The 15,459-nt window shown below is 36.4% G+C and overlaps 1 protein-coding gene across 5 annotated transcripts in view; it reads right to left on the bottom strand.

Moving 5' to 3' along the window:
* Positions 1-15,459, bottom strand: part of ulk4 (unc-51 like kinase 4) — a 278,515-nt gene that overhangs the window by 75,556 nt on the left and 187,500 nt on the right. For all 5 annotated transcript variants that reach the window (XM_068214079.2, XM_073925751.1, XM_068214078.2 and 2 more), the window contains one exon: positions 3,805-3,971. In XM_068214079.2, the coding sequence (XP_068070180.2) occupies positions 3,805-3,971 (167 nt within the window). The remainder of the gene's footprint in view (positions 1-3,804; positions 3,972-15,459) is intronic.

Below are 15,459 nucleotides of genomic sequence, written 5' to 3'. Positions count from 1 at the left end.
TAGTGTATGACTGTGAATGTGAATAGGAGAGTGCATGGGTATTTCCCAGTGCTCGGTTGTGGCTGGAAGTGCATCCGCTGCATAAAACATATGCAGTTTCGGAAATAGTAAGATCAACCTGCCTGGCACTAACAACCATTCCACGTTCAAAGTCACTTAAATCACCTTTCTTTCCAATTCTGATGCTCCATTTGAACTGCAGCAGATGGTCTTGACCATGTCTACATGCCTAAATGCATTGAGTTGCTGCCATGTGATTGGCTGATTAGAAAATTGTTCTAACGAGCAGTTGGACAGGTGTACCTAATAAAGTGGCCGGTGAGTCTATTTATATGACTATAAAATACTTAAAAATACAAAAAACTATATAATATATATATATATATATATATATATATATATACATATATATCAGATGATCAATAAAAGGTCCATTCAAAGGTCCATGCTGATTCACATACATTCATAATCATAACCTGAAACAAATCTGGAGCAGATTTACGGATTGAGAAGGATAAAGGCCAATATAGAAAACGAGAGAGGAAGATTATTTTCCCAAGTACAGAAAAACAGTTTTAATTAAAAATAAAATAAAATTAGCACATGATGCCAAGGCTAACTCTAAATTTCCCCATAAAACAAATGCCATGAAAATCTACAGCTACCATAAGCTCCATAAACCCTATAAGACGTTTTCCTGTCACAACAACCTGCCCTGTGACTCCTCTGGCAGATTCTCATACAGAAAAAAACACGCGCCACTTCCAGACTCCGAGAAATGTGCTCACCTGTATGGATCTGAATGCAAAAACAGGATTACAGGAGAACTTCATTGACATGTAGGGAGAAAAAGCTATCATTAATCAAATGTCCTGTACAAACAACAGCATATTACAAAGAAATAACATCAATAAGAGTCTGCGATAGACATAGATCTGTTCAATCATTAAAAAAAAACTTAACAATAAAGAAAAAAACAGGCGATGTTATTCTGGAATCAGTTATAAATTGTAAAGCTTTGTAAGAGGAAAGAAAGTACCCGGTCAGTTAAAAAAGCACAAAAAACTTGGACCGTTATGAGAACATCCCAATTCACATGCTTATGCATTATTCCAAGCTATTTTGTAGTATACGAGTAGTGTGCTCACACTCAAAATTCCAGCAGCTTCAGGATCTAGGTTTTTTTTTTGTGCTTATTCAACAGAAAACACTGGAATGATGGACACTTCATGCACTCGGTGGCCACAGCTTTCCTTGAGTTGGGAAATAGTGCAAGATATCGGAAGACAAACTAACCTTTTCAAACTTTCTTGTCAGCTGAAACCCTCAGACTCAAAATAGTTACTGGGATAGTAAGTTCATATTTCTGGAAGCTAACAACATATTTGCATAGTCACAGTTCTCTGATGTGGGTAAATAATCAAATTAGTATTTTTATTTTTATATATATATATATATATATATATATATATAGGACTCCAAAATGTTTTAAATAGCAAGTTTTTAATCAAATATACTGACTCCTACTAAAATTATTTTGAAATTCACCTGGAAAACAAACTTTAAACTTTTAAAATGCAACGATGCAAATCTCAATTGTTTTATTTTATTATTTTACAAAAGAAAAAGCTTAAAGTTTTAACAGCCCTCACTTCTTACTCACTATAACTGTGTTTTACTAAAGATCCTTAATTCAACACAGTTACTTAGGACGTAAACCTATATGACATAAAAAATCTTGTTTTCTTTTGTGAAACTGATAAGAATTAATCATGCTTATGATAATAAAAATACCTGCCAAAAGCTTCATACAAATCGACTTTTTTGTGTTTTTAAAACAAATAAGAATTAATTATTTATACTGCACTGAGAGTTATTTATTCTGGTCTTTAGCATGAATACTTTTCACTTTCTCAAAATATAAGACTTGAGTGACAAACCTTATAATGCATTAAAAATAAAGCCTTCATACTATTTTAGTACAGTTTAGTAAACAGATAATAACAAAGATTTTAAAGACATTTTATTTCAAGATACAATTCACGCTATTAACAAACCAATAACTAAGACTATTAGTTCAATAAAGGTAACTGATAGTTAATGAGATAGTAGTTGGGTTTGAGTATTGGATAGGATTTGGGATGTAGAATAAAATCCTACTTTATAAGTACTAGTAAGCAGCCAAAAACTAGTAGTTAAGCCAGAAGTTAATAATAGGAATTTGTACTTAAACTGAAATGTTAGGTTTGTTTCTATTTTGGGGTGAACCAACACTAATATTACAAGAGCTCCTCAGAAAACATCATACTTGTTTTTAAATTATTAAATTTGTATTGTGAAATGTTAAACCTCTTTTGGATAAGTGTTACAAATTAGAAAGTGCGCAATATAATTGTGATCCATCCATCCATCCATTCAAAATAAGACTTGAGTGACAAACCACTGGTAGGAAAAGACCAGGTGCATGTGGAGAAGACGTGTGTATCTTTTCCTCTCCACATACACAAGACACTTTCTAAAAATCACTTCATTTCTCTATAAAAAAACTTTGTATATCCGAAGTGTGCCTCACACAGGTGAGTGGGCTTGACAAACCACCAGTAGAAACAGTCTCTCTCCATATGGACCAGACACTTTCTAAAAGTCACTCCATATCTCTATAAAAACTTTGTGTATTTCTGAATGTGCTTCACACAGGTGAGTGGGCTTGACAAACCACCTGCAGAAACACTTTCGCTCCATATGCACCAGACACTTTCTAAACAGCATTCCATATCTCTATAAAAACATTGCACATTTCTAAAGTGTGCCTCATACAGGTGAGTGGGCTTGACAAACCACCTGTAGAAACACTCTCCGTATGCACTTTCTTAAAATCACTCCATATCTCTATAAAAACATTGCAAATTTCCGAAGTGGGCTTCACATTGGTGAGTGGGCTTGACAAACCACCTGAAACAAGTGCTCTCGCTCTCTCCGTATGCACCAGACACTTTAGTTAACCTCCACCTTACAAGGACTCAATAAGAAAAACAATGTTTACCTGTGAATGTACCACAAATCATTTTGGACTACTTGCTGTAAAAGTATTCATTAAATTATGAAGTTGAACGCCATTACACTCATCCACTGCAAACAAATAAAAATCTAAATTTCATGTGGCTCTTTGTTGAAAATAGAAGAGTTACAAAGCTTAGTCACAAGGTTTTTTTAATGAGCTTCAGTGGTTGTCTGGAATATTTGATGTTGATTGGTCAGTCGCAACATTCCAAGGTATGTTATTCCCGGATAACAACCTTTGTATAACACAGGCTTATCTGGATACTTCAAATTACTTTGACTGTCAGTGAACATGTTTAAATATATGTATTTACATCTACATGCACAAGTATCTGCTAGTAAATGAATAATACAAAGGCTAGTATATGCTTTATTTAGCTGGTTTAGCTTTGAATTATTGTGACAGAATACTGGGCAGGTTAGTGTATTCTCCAGTGTTTTCTTGTCAGCTTTGCATTTATTTGAAGAATTAATATATCACTATGGCTCAGAACAATGTTTTGTGACTAATATTCATATTTTGTGGCAAGTATCCACGTAATAAGTGGGATAAAGTACATCCAGGAGGGTTGTTTTTGCAGAATATAACAGTACTCCTCTTCATGCAATATGCTGATAAGCCTGTCTGGCTTTATTCTGCAATAAAAACCTCCTGGATGTATCCTATCCCTAACTTAAAACCCATTTAGCCACTGACCCATATCTTGTAATACTAATAAATCAAAACAATCAAAAGAAATTTACCTGCAAGGCCATTCGGACTACAGATGACAGGTTTTTCAGCAGGATGTGGATGATGTCCAGCAGACTCACGAGCAAAGAAGAGCAGCTCTTCAGTCCTGACTGCATTTCTCTCTCCAGATACACACCAGAGACTTCCACAAACAAGTTACACACCACCTCAATTACACCTGAGAAGAGACACAGACATGCACAGTTCAACCATCAAAAGAAGATAACAGCAGATTAATACCAAAAGTATACTTCAGCTTTAAAATTAGCAAGGATTCCTATACTGTACACACCACACATTTATTCTTCACGTACGAGCGGAGAATTGGCATATGCTTGGCTAGACACTTTCGGTCTCATTAACTTCCATTGATTTTCAGACATTATAAACAGCTAATTCTGCTGCAAACTGATTTGTTTTACTATATTAGAATTTCTAATCTTTCCCCCTCAGTCCACACACATGTGCTATAGGTGAATTGAATAAACTAAATTGGGCATAGCATATGTGTGTGCATGTGAGAGTATATGGGTGTTTCCCAGTACTCGGTCGCAGCTGGAAGGGCATCCGCTGTGTAAAACATTTGCTGGACAAGTTGGTGGTTCATTGCGCTGTGGTGACCCCTAATAAATAAAAACGTAGAAAAATGAATAAATGTCTAGCTTATGAAGTCATTCCCCTAAAAAACAGGATCTTTTTGGTAATACAGCCTATAAATGTTCACGTTATGACTTAATAGACAGGCCTTGAAGGTGTGAACCTTACAGGGGAGCAAAGTTTTTTAACACACTGAATATGTGGTTTTAAAAGATATATCTAAAGTTTTTGCCTTCAGAAAGTTATGTTTTTGCAGGCAGGAAGTTGCTAGGCTACGATTTGAGGTCAATTTGACCACTGTGGTAATTCAAGGTAGAAATACTAAAGACTTTTTTTGTAATTATAATAACAATGTTAGAATCAAATATGTACATATTCAGGAAAAGTCAGGGTATTGTTGTTATATGGGCTTTATTAAAACAAATTTATTAAACTATGCAATTTAAAATAGTCAAACTCTCTAGTTCTGGTGTTAAATATAGTCATACATGTGAGGATGAAGTATTAGGATTAACAGCTAATGCTGAAGAGCTCTTTAAGGAGCCATAAAATGCTGAACTAAAATGTTCTAGAAATTCGTTTTTTAATTTATTCCTCATGAATGTGAAGTGCTTTGGCTGTCATACACAATAAATGTGCTATATAATAAATACCCATTACTTACTATTTTATTAAACGTGGTAACACTTTATTTTGATGGTCCATTTGAGTATTAGTAGACTGTCTGCTATTTAACTGACTATAAGAAACTTTGCAAGTACCTGTCAACTTACACTAACCCTAACCCCAACCAAACAGTCTACTTATAATCTAATGAGAATTAGTAGCAATGTAACAAATTCAATTAACGAACCATCAAAATAAAGTGTAACCTCAAATATTTTGGGACCTCTGTAGGGTTTAATATGGACTTGGCCACCTTTTACAGATACATCAGCTTCAACTTTTATGCTAAGACTTTCCACATGCCTTAAAGAGCACCTATTTTACCCCCTTTTCAAGAATTAAGAGAAGTCTTTTGTGTCTTCAGAATGTGTCTGTAGAGTTTCAGCTCAAAACACTCGTCAGATTATTTATCATACCTTTCAGATCATTGGAGTTTTCAGCTCTGAGCATACTGCAGCTTTTTATGTTGCCTGCGCTTAATGCTAGTTCTCCCCGCCCACCGTTCCCATGTGCCTGTCAGAGTGTGCCTCAATCTCCGGCTGCGTCAGATAAACATCACAGTGACAGACATAAAGGAAGCAGATCTCACGTAACATTTGAGAGAAATACTACAGTAAGTACCTTAGCAATGATTATTTGATGTATTTGTTGTCGAATTAACTCAAGTCTTTCGATGAGTCACACAATGTCGTTACAAAGACACACACACACACACACAGCGCACGCGTTTAACTTAGCACTGTTCTTGCACACGAATGTGACAGGATACAAATGAATATCCACCGCTGTATTTATATCTGTTATGTGTACGAAATAAACTCAATCTAACGTCCAAAAACCGATATTGAAGCCTCTTCTTTTACAATTGTACTGGCATGTGGCTGTGGTGATAAAGACAGTAAAATCGCTGTAATTCATTACAAACATGCGCGGCTTTTACGTTTTAAAATCGTAAAACTCATTCTTGATCACATTTGTTGATGATTGATGATCACAGAGAGTTGAACAGATCTTTTAATCTCAGTTTCTTTGCGCACGTCCTGTCTTGTTTATATAATTATACGTGCCACTACGGAGACATGTTAATTCGCGCCTGTCAATCAATTCGGTGGACGCACTCCTACGTCACATTGTGGTGGGCCACAAACAGAAGGGATTTGGATCATATTTTAACGTCAGAGGGAAAAAAAAAGACTTATTGTCTTTATATCACCCCAATATGACTGGGGACACACGATACCTACACACAGTTCTGTCCAAACAACTTACAAAAGATGATTTTCATATGCTCTTTAAGGGTTTGTTAGGGTGTTTTTGAACATTCTTCTAAGAGTGCTTTTACACATTTCACACATTGACTTTTGTTTGGGAACCTGTCTCGTTTGCTCAGTTAGCGCGGTTCGTTTGGCATGTGTGAATCCAGAAATCGCGCTCGGATCCACGCCAAAACAATAAAGCAAAGATCGCCTGAATGAGGTGGTCTCGGCTCGATGGAAACGAACTCTGGAGCAAAACGATTGTAGAGAGAAAGCGATACGATCCGACCCTGGCTATATCACAGTGTTTTATGGATATGTAATAGGCATTAGGCTATATGAAGAGAGAATTATGAGTAGGGCGGGAGGTCATTCCAGACATCCCAAGTCTCCAGAAAGTTCTGGGAGTCTCCCGCAAATGAGTGATAATCTCTTGGTAATTTCCCTCCCGATCTCCAAATACATAGCGCATCCTTGTCACACCCCCCCACCACATCCTTCCTTGCTCTTCAGACACGTCGCGTGCACCCTGTCAAACCACCATACCACCACCCCCCTGACAGCTGAGCGGGACTCTGCAAAATAACCGGTGAAACTCTGATCAATGTGAGGAGAGTTTCTCACATGTGAGTTGTTTTAGCTCTTTTGGTTCATTTAGAAACTTTGCCGAGTGAAAGCGAACCGCACCAAGAACAAAGAGCAACAATGTAACAATTTTAATCCCTGTTTCGGATCAAATTGATTCACAGGTATGAAAGCACCCAAAGTCTCACTTCTAATCATTCTTCTAATTTGTGAGATCAGTCACTGTTGTTGGACGAGAAGGCCTGGTTCACAACCTCTGATTTCATTCATCCCAAAAGGTGTTCAATTGGGTTGATTTCAGGACTCTGTGCAGTCCAGTCATGTCATTATGTATTATGTCACGCTTGGTCTTTATGGACCATATTCACACTGAAAAAGGCTAAATATAAGATCTGGTCACCCTAATAACAGGTCACTCTACCATTAAAAAAATAACTAAAAGTATGAGTTATTCATTTCAAGCCTTTAAACCATCAAGATTTGAAATCAGAATAAACATGTTGAGAAGCCCATCAAACTCAGATGGCATTCTGTCAGTCAAGGTAAAGAAAATCTTCATAAAGAGAATATTAAATGCATTATTGTGGCGTTTTTTGCATCTGAGATGGTGTTTGCTTTTTACATTGGAGAGTTTTGTGAAATATTTCAAACGTGCTGCCGGTTTTTCAAAAGATCCTAACTGAAAGATTTGACAGTGCCAAGCATTCTGTCCTTGAAGGCAATGAAGTACACACACACACACACACACACACACACACACACACACACACACACACACACACACACACACACACACACACACACACACACACACACACACACACACACACACACACACACACACACACACACACACACACACACACACACACGTACATTTAACAGTGTTTATCATAGAGATTTACACTATTATGCTATTAACACACCACATGTATAAGTGTTTGAGTGTTTTTAATAAATTCAGCAAATTCTCTCCTGCGTGACTCAACTTCAAATGATCTTTCAAACGATTCAGTCTAAACCAAAGCTAAACCATCATCCGTTAATTAACTTCAAGGATGCAAAAAACTAATCAAAAAGAGATCTTTTATTCAGTTTCACTCTACTATACTAAGTAATATGCAACTGCCTGAAGTTTGTTTAATTCATTCATTCATTCAGGGCAGAATCTTGAATGGCAGACCTTGAGTTTCTACATTAATTAAAACATTCAATGTGCTTCTGAAAATACTTGAGTATTTTGTCAATTCAGAACATTCCTTCGCAGTCTGAGATTCACAACCTAAATCTCTTTCATCATATATGATGATGCATTAAATACTGTTTACAGTTGAGGTCATAATTATTAGCCCTTGTACTGTTTTTTTCCTTTTAAAATATTTCCCAAATTATGTTTAACAGAGCTAAGTTATTATCTGTAATAAAATGAAATGACACAGGTATTGAAAAAGTACTGAACACATGAAGAAAGGAAGGTGTAGAAAGGCAGTAAGAGCCCAGACAGCAGCGGAAATTTCTCAGTAGTTATTCAGCAACCCTCTGCCCTTCATCACGGTAATTGAATATTAGCGGCTTCAGTCCAACATCTACATTAGCAGGATGATGAAGATGAAACCAGGGTGGACATTTCAGCAAGACAATGATCCAATACACAGCCAAGGAGACTCTCTAATGCTTTCAGAGAAAGAAAATTAAGCTGTAGAATGGCCCAGCCAATCACCTGACTTGAAACCAATAGAGAAAACAAATTAAAGCTCAGATCTGGTAGACGAGACCCACAGAACCATCAAGATTTTTACACTCTGTTGAAGTCTCACACCTGAGCAATGCACGTGACTTCATTCTCCATATGAGAGGCGTCTTTAAGCTGCTGTCTATAAAAAAGTCTTTAATATAAAGTAATAAACACAATTCCGGAAGTTCATTGTTATTACACAGAACGTTTTTAGATTTGCATTGTTTGGGTTTTGCCAAAAATCTGGTTTAATTCCATGTCAACAGCTCCTTTAGAAATATTATTCTCAGAAGAAACATGACATGCTCAGTACTTATTTCTCCCACTGAACTTTATGAGTACTAATAAACGGCTGATAACTAATTGTTAAGCAGGTAGTTAAAAGTAGGAATTGCTTTTTTAATGTTTTTTTTTTTTTTTGGTGTGAAATAATGCTAACATTACAAGTGGTCCTCAAATAACATTATACTTGTTTTTAAATGATCATTTTTATACGTTGTAATGCAAAATATTGTTATTATAAATATATGTTTTAACATGTATTCGTTTGAAATGTTAAATCTTCCTTTAACAGGTGTCCAATAAAATATCTAAATTAAAAAAAATAAATAAATAAAAAATAAAGATAATAAAGAATAATAATAAAAAATTTATAAAATAAAAATGTCCAATCCATCAATAAAATACAATTAAAAATAATAAAGAATAATAATACAAAATGAACAAAAAAAAAAGTCCAATCTATCAATAAAATAATAATAAGAAGAAGAAAATAAGATAAAAATAATAAATAATAATAAAATAAAGTAAAATAAAAATAGGGCGAAGCAGGGGCGCAGTAGGTAGTGCTGTCACCTCACAGCAAGAAGGTCACCGGGTCGCTGGTTCGAGCCTCGGCTCAGTAGGCGTTTCTGTGTGGAGTTTGCATGTTCTCCCTGCCTTCGCGTGGGTTTCCTCCGGGTGCTCCGGTTTCCCCCACAGTCCAAAGACATGCGGTACAGGTGAATTGGGTAGGCTAAATTGTCCTCAGTGTATGAGTGTGTGTGTGAATGAGTGTATAAGAATGTTTCCCAGAGATGGGTTGTTGCTGAAAGGGCATCCAGTTGCCAGTTCATTCCGCTGTGGCGACCCTGGATTAATAAAGGGACTAAGCCGACAAGAAATGAATGAATAATAAAAAATAAAAGAAGAAAATGTCCAAACTATTACAAAAATAAAAGAAACAAATAATAAACAATGATAATAAAAAATAAATTAAATAACTCAAAAATGTCCAATCTATCAATAAAATTAAATAAAAATAATAAAGAATAATAATACAAAATAAACAAAAAATAAAAATGTCCAATACATCAATAAAAAATAAAATAAAATAAAATAATAATAACAATAATAATAAAATGTACAATTGTATTATTATTTTTTTTGAAAAATATATATTATGCTATTGTACAGGGATGAAGTTGGGATTGAGCCTGACGACAACACAAAAACACACTTGTACCAAGTGATCAATACACTCTAACAGACACACATACACACAGAGAAGACCGAGTGACTCTCTCCACACTAAATATAGACAATAATATCAATTGACTGCACTGCTGCACCCCGGGGACTACAAATTCCCCAGTAAAGGCTAAAGTGGCCACTTGCAGCACAGAGTTTCCAGTTCCAATGTACTGGGAAGGCTGGAAAAAGCTAGTGTGTGTGTTGTTCAGCTATCTTCCAGTCCCAGCAGTAATAATCAGGAGGAGTTGAGAAAGACCTGAGGCTATCGCGCTGTTTATCTGAGATTAGTACTGCAGTTATGTGAGGTGAAGGACCCACGCATGTAATTCGCCGCTTGACAAATTATGCAAGATGAATACAACAGCAACGCCATCGACAATACAAATCCACTGCTGAGCACAGAAAACACAGGCAAGGCTGTCACCTTTAATACAGATGAAGCCGGAACTGCAGCCTGGAACGTTCACAATTTCTGTGCATTATCATAAACGCACACGGTGCAAAAATTACTTCTGAAATTTGTATGTAAATATATTGAAGCGAAATGCACACGCAGGTCTTAACAGAGCTGTGAGCAGTATTTCAGTGGCTGTCTCGAACGGAGGCGCTGAATATTTATGCTTACAGCTGTACGGTTAAATTTATGTAACTTACTTACTTTTGCTTCCCAATTTATTGCCATTACTTCCAGTCAAATGAGTCATGCAAATCTGACTTTGGGATATGGATGTTTTTCCGCCTCCGCGAGCAAAAGCAAAAACAAACAAGTCAGCAGTTCACGTTTTATGAGGAAATTCCTCTTTTCGCTTCCTCGTGTGACAGTCACAAAGCAAATGCGTGCAACAAAAACCAGAGTAAATGACTGAGAGTGTTTACATTATACCACATATTTGTGTTCAAATACCACAAAGACAATATTACATCCCATGTCTTATTGAGAAATTAAAGACAACATTGTACTATTAAAATAACCAACACTCCAAAAGGTCGGCAACATAAATAAACTGTTGGCTTATACATATTTTGGGCCAATATACAACTCAAAACAAAAGACAAACGGCTCTATTTTAATGTTTTAGGCACAAAGTCTAAAGCGCACGGCGCAAAAGCATTAAGGCTGTGTGTGAATCCACTTTTGCTATTTTAAGGATGAAAAAATACGGATTGTACCCTGGCACATGGTCTAACAGGGTTGTGCTTATTCTCTTAATGAGATATGGGTGTTTTGAGCATGACGTGCATTAAACCAATTAGAGGCTCATCTCCCATTTCCTTTAAGAGTCAGTTGCGTCGCACCATTGGCACATTTGCTATTTACATGGCGGACTTTGTAAGTGGATAAACTGAACGCTTCACTAGCGAGAAAATAGTTAAACAGGCCATCTGCAGTGCGAGGATAAAGAATAAGCCTCCTCCATTCGGCCTCTTTACTCCTTTATTTTTGTGGATAAGGAAACAATGTTGTAAGCACTCCACTGAAGACATCCATTAGCCTATATATTTAATTTTGCTTGTTAAGTGCAAAGATTTGTTTCAAAATTATTTCTAAATTAAGTTTTAATTTCCAACAAACAAATGAATGAACAATAATAATGAAGTGTGGTTAAACAACTGAATTATATCCAAACACACGTCCTATTCTTTTGCCCTGTATGGTGATCCATATGTCTCCTAAACCCAACAGGTGGACTATGGAGTCAAATTAGGCGCAATAAATACTTGCAAAATAAAATAAAGTTTTGCAAACAAAAAAATAGAGCAAAAAATCAATAATTAAATGCAAATTTCCAAAACTTGCAATTTAAAAATAAATTTTTGAAAAATTAAAATTATTTTTGCTAGCAAAAATAAAGAACAGCAAAGGTAAAATTAAGATTTGAGAAATTAAAATGAAATTTGCAAACAAAGAAAGAACTGCAAATAAAAAAAATAAATAAAAAAAGCTATATACAGTTGAAGTCGGAATTATTAGTCCCCTGAATTATTAGCCCCCTGTTTATTTTTTCCCCAATTTCTGTTTAATGGAGAGAATATTTTTTAACACATTTCTAAACATAATAGTTTTAATAACTCATTTCTAATAACTGATTTATTTTATCTTTGCCATGATGACAGTAAATAATATTTGACTAGATATTTTTCAACACATTTCTATACACTTCTATTTCAATATACATCTATACCAGGCAGGAAAGGGTAATAAGGCAAGTTATTGTATAATGATGGTTTGTTCTGTAGACTATCAAATACAAATATAGTTTAAAGGGACTAAAATTTTTACCTTAAATTTTTTTTTTTTTTTTTTATTCTAGCCAAAATAAAACAAAAAAAATATATCATAAATATTATCAAACATACTGTGAAAATGTCCTTGCTCTGTTAAACATAATTTGGGAAATATTTCACAAAAGGACAAAAATTCAAAGGGGGGCTAATAATTCTTACTTTAACTGAATATTTGCAAAACATTATTTCTAGCATTGCCTTTAGAAAACCTGTCCAGTCAATTGCAATTCCCCGACCTACTGGGCTGTAAGACCACCTCGGTGATGCTGTATCTCCAGGTGATGACGTCATTTAAAATGGAGGCAGGTCTGGGCCTGCTGTAAACACCCAAATTCCCTTAACTCTGTCCCCTTGTCAAATTAGGGCCACAAATTGAAACACGCAGAAACGTGAAGTGCAAAGTGAAAACATCATCGCAAACTCACGGTTGACTAAAAAGCGAATCAAAATGAGCATTGCGATTGCAAAAGGATTACTGAGAGATTTCAGCTGCTGTCTGGGCCTGTCTTTCTATACTTCCCTTTCTTCATGTGTTCAAAACTGTTTCCCTGTGTCATTTCATTTTGTTACACATCACTTCATTTGTGAAATGATTATTAGTTTTATTTTCTTTGCAAATATGAATTTCTTTGGTTGTTATCAACATCCAAAAAAAAATGTAAAGTTTACAGCACCTTTAGAAACATGGTGACAAGTTCAATACACTAAATTTTCCCACTGTATGTATTATAGTACTGAAGGCCACTTCACAAACTAGATCAAAATGTTTGAGTTGTGAGCCTGCAAGTTTATGTTAGAACAAGACAGCCAAGAATCATCAAGTTGTGTCTACCACTGACCTTATTTTACTCTTAAATTATTTGAAAACCCGATATGAAAACCCACAGGAAAATGTAAGAAGCGACCTCTGGCAATTTATTTTCATCAGGGGTTGCTCTTGTGTTAATTTGAGGGTGTTTAGAAGCCTCCAGCACCACCGCAGAACCAGGCCTGGCACTATTTAATCTCAGACATGCACTGCTAATTAATATCATCAGCCTTTGGTTCAACAAAAGTGATCCCACAGCTAATAATTTATTGCTAATGTTACACAACATTCCCATTCCACATGTCAAGACAGCTATTTTTATAAAAAATATATAAATAAAAACAACAACAACAACAACACGCTTAGCAGGAAAACATTAATAAAAAAAATAATTAAAAAATAATCAATGGTGATGATATGAAAAGTGCTGCTCTGTCAGTTTTAATGGAATTGGTTACATGTTTTTGATTTTAACCATTTTTTCTTAAACACTAGAACTACTAGAATGCCAATAGTGGTCATTCTGACCGTTCATACATTACTAAAGATTTCTGTAAATTACACAGTATTTAACTGTTCTTTGAAATATCGGAAAAAAACTCACACAGGCCCCGTTAACACTAGTGCGTTTCAGTTTGAAAGCGCATAAGTTTTGCTACGGTTACACCATTCATCCACACTACAGCGGAGTTTTCGAATGCCGAAAGTGGAGCGTTTTAAAAACGCTGGAGAGGCCGTTTTCATTCTGAAACGCTGCTGCTCCGTCTCAGTGTGGATGAGGGAAAACGGAGACATCTGAAAACGGAGGCGGGGCTGCTGAGATTCGCTACCTGATTGGGGCTTTTGTGTCATTGCGTATCCTTCCCTTATTCGTCAAGCCCCTATCACATGACTATAACACATGGCTTTAACGCTACCGAAAGACAGCAGACCAGCCTTCAATGTAAACAACAACATGGACACAGAAATGGGAGCGTTGTTTGCACTATTGTCTGTTTTAGGCAGCATTGTGCAGTTATTCATGTTACGTTTAGCAACAACTCGACCTCGTCGTCTGTCCACAAAAATACCTCTCTTGCTTTCTTTTCCATCGTGTTTATTGTTCAACCGTTTGTTGACTAACAATAACCAAATGCCGAGCGAGACGCATGCTTTCTGTTTATACTAGAACGCGCATGCCCAGAGTACGCGAATGGTCACGTGATATACGTTTTTGGTGGCGTAGTGTGGACTGAGATATGTTCAGAAACGCTAGGTGAAACGCTAGTGTGGACGCGGATCATTTTTTATCTAAAACGCCTATTTAAAACTAAAACGCACTAGTGTAAACGGGGCCTCAGGCAAAGTAGATCTGAGTGTCATCAGCATAACAAAAGTTTTGGTTCTTTCTCTTTATCTGGTGCAATGGGAGCATATAAACGTTGAACAGGAGAGGTGCCAGAATGGAACCTTGTGGGACTCCACATGTCATGGGTGTCTACCTCGACCTAGTCAAGTAACATGGCAAACTACAGTTGCAAAGCTTCATTTTCCCAAACACTGAACCCTTTTTCATTTTCCACAGCTTTTCTGTCTATTACTTCTCCAACTGTTACTTTTCACTTCGACAAATCTCACCAATTATAAAACTCATCTCTTTTCTCACTTTTGCCTCATATCTACCGTTATTTTCCTCACATTTTGTCATTCATTCTCCATCTCTCTCCACTTCTTGTTTCTGCATCCATGTGCTTTTATGCTCTCTTCTTGCACCTAAAAGAACCAATTACAGAGCCCTTCCAGGGCCGAGGTTTGCTGGCATTAGCAAGATAGCGCTAATTGTAGAGGTTATATTTAGTGCTGGGTCAGAGCTCTGAGAGGACGAGAGCTGATAACGACGGCGAGGCATGAGATGGCTCATAGATGACCCGCCGCTGTAAAAAAAACACAGGTGTGGAGGGCAGGGTTTGTTGTGTCTGATCTCAGCCTGCAGCAGTCTGCTCCGCTTAGACAGAAGAAGAGGTCCGTGAGGGGTTGTTGTGATATGGGGAAGCGTGCTGTGCGCAGAGCTGCCAGAAAACAAGCCATTACAGGCCTCTACTTATCTGGAAGGCTCAATGTGTGTGTGTGTGTGTGTGTGTGCTAGGGGTTAGACTAACTGCAACTGCTAGACAGGATGTGACCTGTAAAAACAAGTGTCATACACAGTAGAAGAGACCCTGGACTTTAAAAACAGGTTTAA

Source organism: Danio rerio, chromosome 16 (genome assembly GCF_049306965.1).
Source record: "Danio rerio strain Tuebingen ecotype United States chromosome 16, GRCz12tu, whole genome shotgun sequence".
NCBI lineage: Eukaryota > Metazoa > Chordata > Actinopteri > Cypriniformes > Danionidae > Danio > Danio rerio.
Note: the sequence above shows the minus strand (reverse complement) of the source record. Positions and strands in the feature narration are given on the sequence as shown.